Source organism: Galeopterus variegatus, unplaced genomic scaffold (assembly GCF_000696425.1).
Source record: "Galeopterus variegatus unplaced genomic scaffold, G_variegatus-3.0.2 Scaffold3741, whole genome shotgun sequence".
Lineage (NCBI taxonomy): Eukaryota > Metazoa > Chordata > Mammalia > Dermoptera > Cynocephalidae > Galeopterus > Galeopterus variegatus.
This window is the reverse complement of record NW_007729852.1, coordinates 189,474-206,123: the sequence shown is the minus strand read 5'-3', so window position 1 is coordinate 206,123 and position 16,650 is coordinate 189,474. Positions and strand designations below refer to the sequence as shown.

General features: G+C 51.7%; 1 protein-coding gene across 1 annotated transcript; it reads right to left on the bottom strand.

The window, feature by feature from the left end:
* Positions 1-213: 213 nt before the first annotated feature.
* Positions 214-14,807, bottom strand: LOC103601457 (dermokine-like). The gene is made up of 18 exons (XM_008585872.1): positions 14,430-14,807; positions 13,940-14,140; positions 13,772-13,828; positions 13,428-13,478; positions 11,721-11,783; positions 11,436-11,486; positions 9,763-9,810; positions 8,842-8,895; positions 7,871-7,930; positions 7,678-7,725; positions 7,448-7,495; positions 5,196-5,252; positions 4,810-4,857; positions 3,074-3,121; positions 2,533-2,604; positions 1,298-1,321; positions 1,142-1,189; positions 214-533 (listed from the first exon to the last, which is right to left on the bottom strand). Exons 1-17 carry the CDS (start codon positions 14,805-14,807, stop codon positions 1,142-1,144), a joined length of 1,356 nt encoding a protein of 451 aa, XP_008584094.1. The 3' UTR covers positions 214-533.
* Between the last annotated feature and the right edge of the window lie 1,843 nt (positions 14,808-16,650).

Genomic DNA, 16,650 nt, shown 5'->3' with positions numbered 1-16,650 from the left:
AGATTTTTTTTTTTTTATAAATGGGGAAAGTGAGGCACAGTGAAATCAGCTAGCTGCTTCTTGGCCGGAATAAAACCAGGCCTTATCGCTGTTAGCCTACCGTGTTTTATACCACTGTCAGGAGGAAGGCAATTATCTGCCACTAAATCACTCTTCCATCCTCCCTGATCCAAGCCATTGACATAGTATAAAAGAATAAAATTTGATAAAGTCTTAGTGGAACAATATTCATGTTTTATTTTCACAGAGAAACTCAAAAGTAGAAAGCTCCTCCTGAAGAACTGTCACAGTGACGTCAGGTCACAAAATGGAGTAAGGTGAAGTTTATCCAGTGAGGCTGTTGGTCACAGGGACACGACAATGGAGCGGGAAGAAACAAGGAACAAACAACCAGGTCCCCAACCTAGAAAACAGAGGTGTCAGCATCCAGACCACGGCTGGCACAGGGTGGGGGAGCTGGGGGTGGGAGCGCAGTCAGGCTCCTTAACAACGAGGTGTTTTTCAGGGCCTCAGTAGTGATTGGAAGTAATTTTCTAGAAGAAAGGAGAAGATCAAATGATAGAATGCGGTCACTCCTAAGTATGGTGAAACCAGTATCTTTTCTCCCAGCTTCTGAGCTCCCACAGTTCCTTCACTGTCCCACCTGCTTCAACAGCAGTTGCCGTCACTTTTGCTCCTGCCTAAAACAAATTTTGTGGCTCTGCCAAGTTAATCTATTACCTCTTCCCCGCTGGAGCCTCCCTCTGTCCTGCCTCTGAACCTTTCCACCTGGAAGGTTCACCTCTCTACAGTTTTCCTGTACAATTCCCATCCCGTCCCCTGTCCTTAAACTAGCATACTGTTCTTGTCCTCAGAGCTGTGCCCATGTGTCCCACCTCTGTGTGGCCCTTCACTCGGCACTCATAGGGTGCCTCCTGAGTTTCCTAGGTCATTTTCTTATGAGTCTTTCTCCACACCCCACACTCCACAACGGGCTGTCCTCCTCCTTAATACCCTTAGAGCATCCACCCAGCATAAACCTGCCTTAGTGTCACTCTGCACTGAGGTCTGGGGAAATGCCAAGATCCCAGCCCTGCACCTGAGGGGTGACTATGCCACAGCACCTGGGACACAGCCTTGTGCGGCTCACTCTGACACTCACCTACCAAAACTTCGCCCACTGCAGCAGGCCAGGTTGCACCCGGGAAGCCTGCAGGACAAGGAGGATGTCTGAGTGGACATCACACCGTTCCCTCCACACCCTCTGGCCTCACGCCCCTTCTCTTTCGAGCCAGATTTTCTCAGCCCCCATACTCACCGAGGAAGAAAGCGTGACTCTTCCCTGGAAAGAGAAGATCAGAGGAGGTGATGTGGGGCTACAGTGCCCTCTCTGTACCCTGCCGTGGGTTCAGGGCTTCTGAAGGGCCCAGTGGCAGGAGCAGGCTCAAAGCAGGATTGTCACCAAAGTCCTTCAGTCTGACTGTGGACATTCAGTCTACAGAATTTTTTTCACAGCAGATCTATCATCCTAGGTACATTTTATCTAACATGATATTGAATGTGCTTCCTGAGCACACACTGACCAAGGGGAGTGAAAAGAGGGTAGGCGTTCCTTCTGCCACAAATAATTGACAAAGTGAACACCCGCAGCCAGTAATAACTGCGTCTCCACCTCCTTTCAGTCAGCATATGGTTTCCGATCTCTTAGTAGAAGGTCCTCTTCCCAACGGCAGGGGCTTTATTGTTCTGAGAGATGGAGGGAAATACCCAGCCTGGTTTTTCTTTGCCAGCCTAATTAGTATTTAGAATATTCATTTACTGATATTATAAGATTGTTTTCTTTGCAACTGAACAAAACAAAATTCTCAAGTATTTTCCACTTTTATTTCCTTTGTGGAATGAAACATTTATTTTCCCACCAACCAAGAGTTCCTAGGCTAACTTCCCCTAAGTGCTAATCTGCTTTTCCCTCCCCTACTTCAGTCTCCCAGAAAAGGCCCCCAGAGCGGGAACACTACAAAGAAAAGCTGTTTGTATGTTTCGCCGTGTGTCATGTGATTCTTCTCTGAGAGAACATTAGCTCCCCGTTTTCTCTGTTGCACGTGATACAGCTGCTGTCCCCGTTTAACCTTTTCTGTGCGAGTGGGTGAGAAGAATGTTGAACTCTTCTTCTTCTTCTTTTTTTTTTAAAAAAAAGATGACCGGTAAGGGGATCATAACCCTTGACTTGGTGCTGTCAGCACCACGCTCAGCCAGTGAGCAAACCGGCCATCCCTATATGGGATCCGAACCCGTGGCCTTGGTGTCATCAGCACCACACTCTCCCCAGTGAGCCACAGGCCGGCCCGAGTGTTGAACTCTTCTGCTCTCCACTTCCAAACTGTTCTCAGGGTACCTGAGTCTCCCTTACAAAGTGCTGGGGAGGCGTGACTTGCCAAGTGAACAGGATTCAGCCTCAACTAACCGAGGTAACAGACCCCGGCAAAAAAAGCCACTCCCTCTCTCCCCCATGCAGAGGCCCCAGTGGGAAAACAGAGCAGTTGCACGTCTTACCTTAGCAGGGGTCTTGGCTGAGTACTGCTTGCCATAGGCAGTAGGATATGCCTGGTGGTTATAATTGTAGTTCTGTGGAAGAAAGAGGGGGTGGGGGCAGGGGGAGGAGAGAAGGGATGAAGGCATTTTGCCCTGGAATAAACACCCTACCTTCCTTCCCTGACTGGAGCTTTCTTAAAGCCCCTGCCTTCTCCCCTCCTTATATCCTGTATTTTCTTTTATAGAAACTCCTCCAGCCAGCCAGAGCCCACACCCTCACCTCACTTGATTGTCCTAGGCCAATGGCCTTCCTCCTCCTTCTCTCGGTACCTCTCCCAACTCTTCAAGGGTTACTTGGGCGGTGGGGATAGGAGACCAAGGAAAGAAGTGATATCTAAATCAGGTTGTACCTTGGAAGTTACAGCCACCTCTTGCCATCTTGCAGCAGGCTGAGAAAACAATTGAACGGAAGAGTGAAAGAATTTCAGATTGGCCAGACCCGGGAAGGAGGCTGAGAGGAACCAAGGGCCTTCCAGGGGAATCTGAGGACAGAGGGACTCACCTGATCAGCACCACCCGCCCTCTTCTGTAGGGATGACGCATCTGCACCCTGAAAGGGAGAAAGGACCACAGTCGGTTTCTTCCCAGTTGGTGTCTGGAGCTCTAGCACCCTGCTGCCTAGGCTCTGCCCTCCTTGTGGAGCGCTGGCATCTCACCCACCCCAACACGCCCCACCCCTCTCAATGGTCCATGATAAGTGCTACTTACAGAGAAGGCAGTGGGCCTGGAGGAAACTGATGGCCCAGATAGATACAGGACATAGATTTCCACACTCAGGGTTGGGAAGTGAGGGTAGAGAACCAGGTTTGGCAACACCACCCCCACCCATGCACCTGGAGCGTTGGCAGCTCTGGCCTGAGACTGAACTAGAATAACAAGTGAGTTGAATCCACACAGACTCCTCAGGGGCAGACCCAGGCACCTCAGCCCCAGCCCGCCTTTTGCCTACCCCAAACCCTACTGCTCCCCTCATAGGCCCTTTAATCCCCATACACAAATGCTATTCCCTACTGGGTCCTTGGAAGGATGGACTTTATCTACAGAAGCTAAGTGATTAGTTTATCTCTGGATCAAAGGAAGGGAAGAAAGAGGAGAAATACAAGAAAGCAGACGAAGCTACCTAAGGCGTTCCACAGATGCACTTGGCACCCCCTCTTCCCAAGGGAAAGGGAGAAAGTCTAAGCACTAGGAAAGAAGAAATTTAGTTCCTTCCGTCATCACTTCTCTACTAGGAACACTCACATCGAGGCGTGCGCATGAGCTATGTGCGCTTAGGGTATAAAAGTTAACTCTGACTTAACTCTCCGCCTTACCCGTACCTGGCATTGAGCCTTAACCCTACTATTAGTCCTAACACTGAGGTCACAAACTGGCCTTGTCCACAGGCCTCCAGACATTTTTGCTTGGTCTGCATTTTTTAATTAAATTAGTGGAAAACAATTAAAAATCAGATTTCCAGCTTTTCTTGAAAAACCAGACATAGGCACACTGGTCCAACGTGTGTGCATGATGGACACTGAGCTGAAAACCTTGACCTCCCCCTTTGCATGGCCCCACCTGTTCAGTCTCACATGCCTGGCCCCTATGAACATGTATGTGGGCAGCCCTTGCCTCAGTGCCCAAGAGTCCTGTTTCCCAATGGCCACTGGCCATGCATAATTGAGGTGTGGTCTTTTAGAGGACCCAGAAATCCTGCCCATCCTTCCCAGGACCCAGATATTCAGACCCTGTGCACCCACATGCACTTGACCCTGACCTGATCACCCCACATACTGCTTCTCCTGTTTCCCTTTGGCTTTCTTCCACAGTCCCCCTTTTCCAGCACCTGAGAGATGACACTAGCCCCAGTCCTTCCCCCTTCCCCACATCATGGTCTCCCTCCACCTGCTCACCCTGGAGTACCCACCCAGCTGTGGCTCCCCGTAAGCCAGGCCACGCCCAGCAGGAACAGCAGCAGAGTAGAGACAGTGGCTGGCTTCATGTTTCTGTGCCTGTGTGTGCCCCAATCCTTGGGCTTTTATCCTACAGAGGACCTCCCACCCTACTCCTTTAGTGACTCACAGCTTCTGCCTCACTCACCCCACCCCCACCCAGGGTTGCATAAATTGAGGAAATGGGAAGGGAGGCACCCTGCTGAAACTGGGACAGAATCAGTAAGCCACTTGCCAAGGGCCACAAACCTCATGTCCCCAGAGCTGAGTTTTCTCTCCCCAACATGATGAGTTCTGCCCCCCTTACCTCCATAATTGCTTTCCAGTTGAAGAAAGGAGTGTTTTGTTTGAAATCCTGGAGGGAGAAGGACAGATGAGTGGGCCCCCAGGAGACACAACTCAGAGGGTGGTACATGGCAGCACAGTGGGAAAGTTTCCAGACCACGTGTAGGACTGGGCTTTAGAGGCTGGGTGTGGCTTGGGGTTAAAGGAAAAGTGTACTGGAGACTGAGGCCGTTACAATTTGAGGTGGTATTAGTGATAAGATTTGGGTGAGATTACCAGTCTCAAATATGAAAAGGGGGGATTTTATCACAAGTAGGCTGGAGCTGAGGGTGTCTGCCTTGAGGGAGCCATGGGGAGGGACAGGATGACCAGGATCCCCAGTTCTTCAAAAAGCAAGAATTCTCCTACCTCCCAGAGTCGGCGGAAGTAGAGGAGGGCTCGAGTGCTGGGGGACAGGACTTGGTTCTGTGGATGAAAGGTGGGGAGCAGGTTAGCAGGGGGCCTGACCCCCCACTCACCTAAAGCTTCAGAATTTCACCGATGGGGCAGTGGAGGGAAGGGGGGAGCTGGGAGTCTTTAGGGGCAACAGAAAACTGTTTCTGGAAACAGAAGGAGAGAGAGGCTAGATCTCTGGAGTCATTAACCAACCCTCCCTCCTCCAGCACATACACAATGTTCTTTATCCTAGTTTCCCCTGACCTCTGGCAGAACATAATTGTAGCAAAAGCTCAGGACCAGGACCTGTCCCCAGAGCTTTCCGGCCTTTTCACCTGCCATGCCACCTCCGGCCCATTTCCCAAAGCTGCAGGGCTGAAGCCACCCTTTCCAAACCTCCCAGAATGACAGTGGAGACGTAAGAAAGGAGCAGAGACCAGGAGTGTGGGGCAGCTAAGGTTTATTTCCAGGGCAAGGGTTGATACTAGTGATGAGATAGTGGTGTTTTAAGAAGGGAGTGGGGGACTCCCATCCATCTGGTAGCTCCTTGTCTGGAGGTCACGGGATGCGAAAGCTCCTCTGGTCCTGGGCAAAGAAATAGGTTCTAGGAGGGAGCTCGAGGAATAAGAATTCAGGGGAGGAGTGGGCCAAGGCAAGGGTAGAACAGGGTAGCGTAGAAGGGTGGAAATCTGCAGGGAGCTCTTTGCCCACCATTGTCATCCAAATGAATCCAGATGTCCCAGCTTGGGCTTGAGAACCCCCTACCTCGCCAGGAGCTTTACATAGCATTCCCCTCTTCACTCGTCACTCTGGCCGAAGTCCTCAGCGGCCTCCACCCATGGTGAAGGATATGGAGCTCCGTGCTCTTCTCTGCCCATCTCTGTCCTCCCCTCTTTCTAGATCTGCCCCTCCAGGACGCCGGCCCATGCGGATCCCGCCTAACTGTGACCACTCCTTCACTGCTCCCCTACGTGGGCAAAAACGTTTAGCTGACTGTCCTGGCCCTCTGGGAAGTGTCTGCATGTGCCCTTGTTCTCCCATCAGAGCCTCAGTTCCCCGTGGTCCACAGTAAGGAGCCGTGCCCCTACCAGAATCTGTTCACTGTAAAACAGAGAACGTATTTTGTTCATTCAAACGAGAAATCCACCGCAGCTGGGAATTTCTGCACTCTCCTGTCTTTCATTCCCCCACCTCATTCCCAAGAGGTCAGACTTGGATTTTCCTGAGGTTCGGGCTATCCAGCCTCCCTGCCGACCTCTACCCCCTGCTGCCATAAAGACCACAAGCTTTGGAAGGCAGGGACCCTAGTCTTCATTCTTGTACATGAAGGGTCAGAAGCTCAGCTGCTCACAGCGGCCAGCAGGTGGCTCAATGACTGTGATGGGTGACAGAAGCAGCTGCTGTTCCACTCTACCAGGGAATCGGGGGGCCCAGTGTTGCCACATCTTTCGAGAGAAGCCGGAAATCCAAATCATTATGTGAAGTCTTTCAATTTTTAAACTTTGGGCAACTAGTTAATATATAAAAAAGTGTGGATCAAACAAAACACATGGGTGAGCCACTGACTGCAGCTTCTGCCATTGAGGGCTGTTCGGATTGCTCGCCGGCCCTTCGTTCCCTCCCTTTTTGTCCCGCCCCCTCTACTGTGGAGGTGCATCTGCTATTCTGGTGTCAAATCAGCCTTGCAGATATTCCCCTACAAGAGGGAGGGGTGGGCAGGGAGGAAGGAGAGGAGGCCTAACTGTCTTCTAAGATTATGTATGCACAAGGCCCAGACAATGCCTACCATCCATTAGGCAGTCAGCAAACGTTCCCTTCTCTGGGTGTGTCAGTCCTCATGGAGCCTGTTAGCTCCACCTGACTCATCATTCAGTCTGTCCCCTAGGATTAGGCCTACTTACTCTCCCCTTAACCTTCCAGATCTTGCTGGAAAAACTGAGGTTCAGAACGTGCTCAGGTCTGTATGTTGAGACATTAAAAAGGTCCATCCCTTTCACTCATCCCCAATTACAGCTGTTTCCAAATTCTCCCTCTTTTTGGGGTCTCTGCTGTTCTTCCCTCCACCCCCCAGTTTGTTTCCTGTTTGTTTTTGTTTTTAGCACTGGCATAAATGCTTTCCTAGTGGCCATGATGGTTGCTCCCTAGCTCACCAAAGAGAGGTGTAGCTTTCTTCTCCATATCCCTATCCCACAAAGATTGGAGTTACATGGTCTTTTAGCCCTTACCTTGTCTATGGCATCCCAGTTAATGAAACCCAGCTTGGATTTAAATTTCTGCAGAGAAAAAAAGAAGAATGGACAAATTGGGTCATAATGTAATTGGCTCAGGGCCTTACGCCAAGAACAGTCAGAGACCACTGCTGACTATTGGGTACAGCGGACTTTAGCCGGTGGGGCCAAGGGACAGGTGTTGGTTTTCCAAACGACAGTGAGCAGAGCAATCTTGCAGAACTCACCTTCCAGAAAGTGTCAAAGTTGAAGGGCCCAGGAGACGTCTCAGAATTCTAAAGAGCCAAGAAGAAATAGGATGAGATTGAGAATCCACTTTGTGAGCAAGAGGCAGGGACAGAAGATCTGTGTGTCAGGAGGGGAGACAAGAACTGCTTGACACCATGGTCCCAGCCCAGGTGGAGTCACGCCTCCACTCACCATAGTATTGACTCCACTGACAATGTCACCTCTTCCCTTGTCCCCACTGGGCCCTTGCCCCTGGGTGGGGAAAAGGGGGATTGACGTTCGAGGCCTATGCATCTTATCATGCATGCCATCTGTCAGCCTGTTCCTGCCCACTCATCTCCACCTTTGCCAAAGCTCCTCGCACTCGTCTCTGCAAAGCCACCTTCTCTTCTGCACACCACACCTAAAAATCCCACCTCTGAAAGTCTTCCTAGAATGACTGGCCACCGTATAACCTTACCCCTCTCCTGTCCCCAAAACACCATTAGTGATAAGAGTAGCTAATGTGTAGTCCCACTCAGCGCTGAGCACTGGGCCTTATCCTTCTGTATTCCTATGTGGGAGGTGTCTCCATTTTACAGACGAGGGAACTAACTCATAGGTGTCCGGCTGCTTGCCTCAGGATCTGTCTCCAGTGTCAGGATGCTGTACCACCTTGGTCTGCTAATGACACAAAAAGCTCTATAGTAACCGTGGGAGGCGAGCAAGTCAGGCTCCACTGTGCCCATTTTACCTGGGGAAGTCCAGGCTCGGAGAGGTGAACTGACTTGCCTGAAAACGCACAGATGACTAGTGACAGTGCTGGCGTTTGAACCCCAGTCTAACTCAAAGTTCAGTGGCTTTCCACTTCTCAACACTGCCTTCTTAAGGAAAGTGAAGAATATCCCCTTGTCCATTCTTCTGTTATTTTTGTCTGTTTTTCCCCTCACAAAGGTAAGATGGCTCTGATCCCAATTGGAAGGAGGGAGGAAAATAATGAATCAAGGAGGCGGATGCGGATCTCAGACCCCCATTTTGATCTCCTGATGGTCATCAGACACAGATCGAGAGCAGTTTGCAAGAGCAAATTGATATTTTTGTTATTTCTCCAGGCCCTTGGCATTCTGTCCCCACATTCCACCTTCCATTCTCCTAAAACCAACCCCACCTGCTTCTAGGCTCACCTGATGATTGCCGTAGGAGCCCCCAAGGAGGCGATTGCCCTCTTTGCTTATTTCCTAAGGAGACAGAAAATGGAGAAGAATCAGTGGGGTGGCAGGCGGGCAGGCTAGGGGATGAGAGGGGACGATAGCAGGGTGTAGGTGAGGGGACCGAGATATGAACATGTCAGAGGACTTCCCAGGTCCCCGGGAAGGAGGTCCTTCTTTCAGGGTAGCTCCATCTTCCCTGGAAGATCTTGTTTCAATCTCCTGTGGACTGGGTTACTGCTCACTTTTGATGTTTATGGATAACATCACCATCTCTTTGTATTCTTCCTGTAAGCTGCCCAAAATACAGCACGAAGGGCCTTTGCCACCAGAGCATCTGAATTTCTCCCTGGTTTTGAAGCAGGAACAAGCCACGCTATTGGACTGAATTGATCCAAATTGAGGGGCCCCATCTGGATTGCTGTTTTGCATTGGTCAAAAAGGCAATGCTAGGGCGGGCCCGTGGCTCACTCGGTAGAGTGCGGTGCTGATAACACCAAGGCCACGGGTTCGGATCCTATATAGGGATGGCCGGTTAGCTCACTGGCTGAGCGTGGTGCTGACAACACCAAGCCAAGGGTTGAGATCCCCTTACCGGTCATCTTTTAAAAAAAAAAAGGCAATGCTAGCTGGAGAGGCAGGGAGCTGAGATGGCACAGAAGTAGACTGCTTAGTCTCCTCATAAGTTAGAGGCAGGCTCCTCTTGAGTCCTGCTTTCATTATTTGGTATGAAACATGGTCAATCCCAGACCCACTGGCACTTCCTCATTCCAGAGCTAACATGTAGACCAGGCCACAGCGTGGGACTGTCTGCTCTGCTGGTGTTGCTACTGGAGAGTTGCCCTCCATCCCATTTACTACTGGCACAGTCTACTCTCAAGACCGCCGTCCCCTTACCCTGATGTCACTGGCGCCGCTGGGGCCTCCCTGTACTCCTCTGAAGCCCTGAGGGATGAGACAATGAAACACAGATCCCTGTTTTAGATTCTGGGGCCGCCCCCAAAATTAATGCTTTGATTTACTACGATTTCTTTAAAAATCCTAATGGAATTCTCTTTTAGAACTTGTCAAAATACCTTTGAAATTCATTTGGAAAGTAAAGGTCTAAGAATAGGTAAGAAAATACTGGAAAAGATAAGTGGCCAGGGAGGATTTGTACTGGCAGGTATTATTATTAAAGCTGCCATAAATAAACCAGTGTGGTACCTGTCCCAAAACAGGTGAATCAGTTTAACGAAATAGAACCCCCAGAAACTCCCCCCAAATATTAAGGTATTCATAAGTGCATTTTAACTCATTGGTGGAAATGATTCAATACATGGGACTAGGAATATCAGTTAAGTACAAGGGGTCTTCAAAAAGTTCATGGAAAGGGGCCAGCCCGTGGCTCACTCGGGAGAGCGTGGTGCTGACAACACCAAGTCAAGGGTTAAGATCCCCTTACCGGTCATCTTTAAAAAAAAAAAAAAAATAGTTCATGGAAAGATTCGTATTATCTTTGAATTCTATTTTCCACGAACTTTCTGAGTTACCCTCCTTTGGGGAGAAATATTAGCTATACCCCAGCAGTTTCCTTCCTTCTGTTTTTAGCTGGTTTTCCCCTTATAAAGGAGCACACAGCTCTGATCCAAAGTATAGGGTAAGTCTAGTTAGATTGAGGATTGAGACTACACAGTATACAGCAAAATAAAGTCCAGATGGATTAGAGTTAACCTGAAAAAAATAAAATTATAGAAGTATTCATAGTACTAGAAGTAAATAAAGACCTTTAAAGCAACACACCAAGAGCAGAAACCATAGAGAAAAAGATTGATATTTTTAACTATCTACATTTGGTATATAAAAAAACTAGAAATAGAGTTACAAGCTGGGATAAATTTGCTTAAGACCTGTTTACCCATAAAAGGTTCGTATCCCTAATATGTGAGGACTCTTTAGAGAGCCGTCGCAGCTTACCACCACCCCACTGCCATCTTCTCCCGTCTGGCCTTGCTCCTTACCGTGTGGACCACGCTCCCACCAGTGCACAGACCAGCAGGGTCAGCCTCACCCGGGAGCTTGTTAGAAATGCACAGTCTCGGCCCCACCCCAGACTTGCTGAATCAACCTGCCTTTTTCACAAAGCCTCTAGGTGATTCATGTGGACATGAGCCTGACACTCTGTCAATGCCACAGGTGCTAACATAAAGCCCAGATTTCCAGAATAGCTGGAGGGAAATGTACTTTCCAAGACACTTCTCTCTGTCAGAGTTCACTGAATTCTGTTCACTGGCTGTTCATAGGACATTTGAAATGATAAGTTTCTAAAAGGGCTGCTTTACATAGAACTTCTCACAGCCCCATCTGTGGGATAAAGTGTGGTATAGCATGGAAGGATTTGCAATGAATTATCACTCTGCACAGTGCTAGGATTTTTAGGAGTGCGCATTTGGTTTCTCCTGCTTAAGTTGTCAGTTCTTCCCCAATGGGTGTGGTGAGCATCAGGAAGGGGCTGAGTAGAGGTGAGTTATCAGGAGTGGGCACAGTCACGGGGACAAACTGCAGTCACCATGCATGGGTGTGGCTCTCACCTGACCCCCGGATCCTCCGGACATGCGGACTTCATTCCCTGGGTTTTCACACTGTGGGAGAGAGAAAGGGAAGACTTTCTCTCAGTCCCTTCTGAGACAGCACTTCCAGCCCCCCGATGGCAGCATTTTAACCCTGTGGTGAGCCCACTTCCGCTCCACCTCAGCAGCAATCCAGCCCCTTTCAGCTGAGCCATTGCTCCCCCATCCTGCAGGGGCCCCACCTCCTCTTCTTTTCCTTCTCACAGTCTGAGGGAGATTTGTGCCGTGTGCTCACCGGCCACTCACCCCAGGTTTGTTTCCACCACCGCTTCCACCGCTGCTACCTGAGGAAGAGCCGGTGTTGGATCCCTGCCATGGAAAGCAAGAGTTCATAGGTTGTCTTGAAAGGACTTGCAAAGGGACCACGTAGTTTTCTGCGGTATTATGGGGATTTTTGTAACCCCTGATCAGATTCCAAACCTCACTTCAACCTCTATATCTTCCCCATCTTTAGCCAGTTGGTCACCGAGGGAAGTTATTCTATGCACAGAGAAGGCCAGATGTGGCCAATCATTTGGAAATATGCGATTCCCAAATGATTTGGGGAATCTGAGCTGTTGTCCCCCGACCCTCACCCCCGCTGCAGGCCAGAGGTGGCAAATGGAGCCTCGTGACAGGGGAGCTGCCATCCTGTCACCAGGGAGCAGGCTGAGGCTCGTTCTGCTCCCCCACTCACACCCAGCCCGCACCCCTCACCCTCTCCTGGAACTTAGGAAGTGGAAAGAAAGAACCCTTAGCATCCTTACCTGGGAGCCTGCGTAGCTGCTGTGATCAAAATTCTTAGAATTTTCTAAGGGTTGGTCCTAGATGGGGGGAAAAGAGAGTAGTACAAAGGGCAATAAATTAAAGCAGCTCGTGTTATTTAGCTTGTCATAGTTACTTACCCCCTCTTGCCTGAGACCTTTCCCAGACCCCACAAGGAGTTGTGGCTTCCTCTCTCCAGCCCCCTCTCTTGGGGCTCTACTGCAGCTGCCAGGTTGTGGCTGTCCTCCTGGCCCCCTCCTCATGTAGGGGCCTCACATGTGCACTGTAATTATTAGCATCGTCTACACCACAGCTCATAAACGTCCTTACACATGTGCAGTCCTGCCCGCGTGCTCCTGAACTTCCCAAACAGGTGCATATTTGTGCCACCTCTTTTCTTCCCTCCACCACCCCAGCTCTACTCAGGCTTGCCAAGTGGATATGACTGCAGGAATAGAGGTTAGGTAGGAGAGAGACCCTTCCCACCATCACGGAGTGGATGAGAAGCCACCAAAGTGAGCAGAAGCAGGCAGGGCACCTCCTGTAGTGTGTATGTAAGGAGCACTGCTCAGCTGGGGCTGGGAAGGTGGGAGACAGGCTGAGGGAGCCCCAGGAGGATGACTGCCAGTGACACCACCCACCTCAGGGCTGCAGCGGCTGCCAGGGAAACTCCAGAGCCTGACTTCTCAGCAGGGACCCCCATAGCCCGCACCCTATCTCTGCCTTCAATAGAGGAGCAAAACTCACCCAGTTAGCACCAGAACTGCTGCCACTGTTGCTGCCACTGCCTCTGCCACCACCATTTCCACTGTTGCCACCATGGCTGCTGCTGCCACCATTGCCGCTGTTGCCACTACCACTGCCACTGCTGCCACTACCACTGCCGCTGCCGCTGCTGCCACTACCACTGCCGCTGCTGCCGCCATTGCCACTGCTGCCACTGCCGCTGCTGCCACTGCCTCCACTGCCACTGCCGCTGCCGCTGCCTCCACTGCCACTGCCGCTGCCGCTGCTGCCTGACTGTGAGCTGCTACTTCCCTGAGGGGAAGGAAGAGACCAGAGCAGGTCTAAAGACAGGAACATCAAGATTGCCTCCCTCCTCCCCTTCTTTTCGTGCCTGGAACAAATCCCCTGCCCAGTCTGAGGGGGAGCAGAGTCCCTCCATGTCCTCCCAGTGCAGAATGCCACAGGTTGCCTCCCTTCTCTTACCCCAGAATTGCCAGAGCTTCCACCTGAGCCAGATGGTGGGGGGTTGGTGCACTGCAGAGGGAAGGGGACAAGTGAGTTGAGAGGTTTCAGACAAAGGCATCTCCACAAGCCAGGCCACTCCTGCTTGGTTGTGGCTTGCTTCCTTCCCCCCAACATGTCTCTCCCCCATGCCCTTCTTGTTTCCCTCCCCTCTTCCTAGCCTCCTCCCCACACCATCTCTTCCCAGTCCAGATGCCCTCCTACCCCAGTCCCTCCCTGCCCGTCTTCCTTTGCTCTTTGTCTCTCCTCCACTTTCTGTCACATGCACCCAGACACCCTCTTGATCCCCAGACTCCTCCTCTTACCTCTGCATTTTGGCCACCAACTCTCACTGAACCATAACCAGGCTGGGCCACAGTTCCCTGTAAGGAGGGTGGGACTGAGTGTGGGATCTGGAAGGATAAGGAAGGCATGAGAGTGTGGGCTTGAAGGGAGGGAGGTGGCAGGTATCGGGGCTGGGGCGGTTACTTTACCTGAGCATTGGTGCCAGAGTTGAATGACCCTCCATTGCCTCCTTGACCCCAGGAGCCTCCCTGAGAGTTGGCTCCAAAGCTGCCTTCTGAGCTTCCAGGGTGTCCATGGCCCCAAGGAGTCCCTGGACCTCCAGGATTACCCTGGCTGTGGCCTCCAAGGCTACCCTGAGAGCCAGAGATGCCATGGCCTCCAGATAGAGGCTGGCCATTGGTTCCCTGGAAGAACAATATGCCTGCACTCAGTGTGACCCTCTCTGACTCTGACTGGGGAAGGGAAGGCAAAGCAACATAAGATAGAGAAGAGCCAGAGCAAACCAGAAAGATCTAGAGAGAGACTCCAAGGTGGCAGAGGAAGGGTACATAACATGGAAGGAAACAGCCCCAGACAGCCACAAATAAGAGATCCATTCAGCCGTTCAACTGTTCCTAAGACTCTCAACCCAGCTGCTCACAGCCTCCCATTTCCTCCCCTGGCTTCCAAGCCACTCACCCAAGCACCGTTGCTGCCAGGCATCCCCTGCCAGGAGCTGTGGGCAGCATCTATTCCATGTCGAATGATATCCTCAGCCTGTCTGCCAGCCTCACTCCCAGTATTTCCAAGAGCGTGGGCTGCTTCCCCAAGCCTGTGGCCGAGAGTATCTGCCACACCAGGGCCCACAGCCTCCCTGGCTCCAGAGCTGGCTCCCTCTCCGACTCCTTGACCAATGGCCTGCCTGACTCCATGGCTGATGGCGTCTCCCATCCCATGTCCAATGGCCTCCCCAACAGCTGTTCCACTGCTCTCCCCTCCACTCAGCAGTGGGCCAGCCTCCCCACTGCCCAGCCACAGGGCCAGCAGGAGGCAGGCCAGGGACCCCTGTAACTTCATCTCTGCCCAGCTCTCTCTCTCTCCTGAGTGTCTTCTCCCCACCCCAGTTTACTTCTTGTTGCCCTTTCTCTTCTTCTGAGCACCCTTCTCCCTTCTCTTCTTCCTTCTGGTGCCTCGTTCTTCCCTCCCTATAGGTCTGCAGCCTTCTCTCTCCTTTCCCAGACTCCCCTGCCTTCCCAGAGTCCTCCTCCCTGTCACTACTCCTTATACTGTAGGTTGGGAAAAGGTGACAGGGCTGGGCAGCCCGGAGTCCCTCCCCCCCATGACTCAGGGTCCTGCCACTGATAGGGTAATAAGCTGTAATTGTGAGTCTGGTCTGTGTTGAAACAGAGAGGGAGCCCATGCATCAGGGAGGGAGGGAGAAATGGAATGAGATGGATGCAAAAGCGTTCCAATTTCCCAACCCCAGGAATTTGGGGCGCAGGCGGGGTGGGGACAGGGGCATTTGAGGAGATAGATTGTTGGTGTCTCGTGCAAGTGGTGGGGTGGGGGCACTTAGGAGAGAGAAATCACAGGCAGGACCCCTAGGAAGATGGGAGGGTAGAGAAGCCCAGTGGAACAGGACCTGCCCTTGGTGTCAGCCAGCCTGGGTTGGGGGACACCAGAATGAGAGGCATTCTTGGCCTTTCTCAGTTTCAGTTGGCCTTTGTTCTCTCATCTCTCCCCCCTCGCTCACTGCCACCAAAAGGTGACTGCCTTCATGCCCTTCCACACCCTCCAGCCCACAGAGAGACTGGCAGCCGTGGTTCTGCGGTTGCGGTTCTAAGGTTCTGGGGAAAAGCCTCAGCGGGGGGCCCCAGACATCAGGGAAGGAAGTGGCCGCGACCCTGAGGGTGGTCCTCAGGGTATTTCAGTGAGCACTGGAGCTGCTCTTGGCTGAGAAAGCTGGGCGTGGAGCAGGGGAGCCGGCCGGAGCCTGCTGGGCGGGCCACCCACCCCCAGGGAATGAGTGGGAGGGAAAGACCAAGGGAGGGAGCCGCTGACCCAGGCATCCATCCTGTTTACCCGCCCTGGAGGGGACACGTGTCTGAGGGTGAGCTCACTGCCTCCCATGAGGGGCGGGACTGCACCAGCTCACTTCAAACCCCCCTCCCCACCTGCCTCCCCCAGGGGCCAGGGCAGCACTAGCGAGGGAGAAGGGGTCAGCACAAGGTCAGGAGCCCTCAGTCAGCACCATGGCCCTCCCCTCAGTCCCAGTTCGGGATGCAGAACTCGGGCATCCTCCCCAGGTCTCATCCCTGCTCAGCAAGTGTGGCTTTCTCCATTCCCAGGGACCCAGGTCCTCCCACTTGGCACTGCCCCATATCACTGGGATTCATCACCTACTTAGGAGGGGCCAGTTTCCATCTGCCTTTCTCAATGTCTCTCAGTCAGTCTCTCCCTCTCTCTCTCCACCCCAACACCCGCACCCCAACTTGTAACATTCAACACTTCTTGCCATGTAAACACAATCCCTGTCTGTCCTCCTCAGCTCCTACCTCCCTTTTGTTCCATCTCTGACTCGTTAATGATGATAATAATGATGGTGGTAATAATAATAATAATAATTGCAATCCAGCTTATCAAAGGCTTTCTATGTGCCCAGCACTGGACTAAGCACTTTAAGGATCGGGCAGCCCTGAGAGATAGGTCTTATTACACCCCACTCCGAGACACAGGGATTGGGGCTCAGAGAGGCCACAGTGAGTGTGCAGTAGAGCCAAGAGCCGAAACCAGACCCGCTCACCCCAAGCCCTTTCTCGCAAGCATTTTCTGTATTTTTAGTGTCTCCTACCTCCCCCCATTTCTCAAAGCCCCTTAGTGGTTCTCGTGATAGAATTGATTTCAGTGTTGCTCTGGAGCT

Excerpts from the sequence above, each read along its gene's own strand:
- LOC103601457 (XM_008585872.1), bottom strand. The coding sequence starts at position 14,807 with ATGAAGTTACAGGGGTCCCTGGCCTGCCTCCTGCTGGCCCTGTGGCTG. Across the intron at positions 7,931-8,841 it reads GCTCCTACGGCAATCATCAG|GGGCAAGGGCCCAGTGGGGA; the intron begins GTGAGCCTAGAA and ends TTCCCCACCCAG. Across the intron at positions 3,122-4,809 it reads ACTGGAAAGCAATTATGGAG|GGTGCAGATGCGTCATCCCT; the intron begins GTAAGGGGGGCA and ends TCTCCCTTTCAG.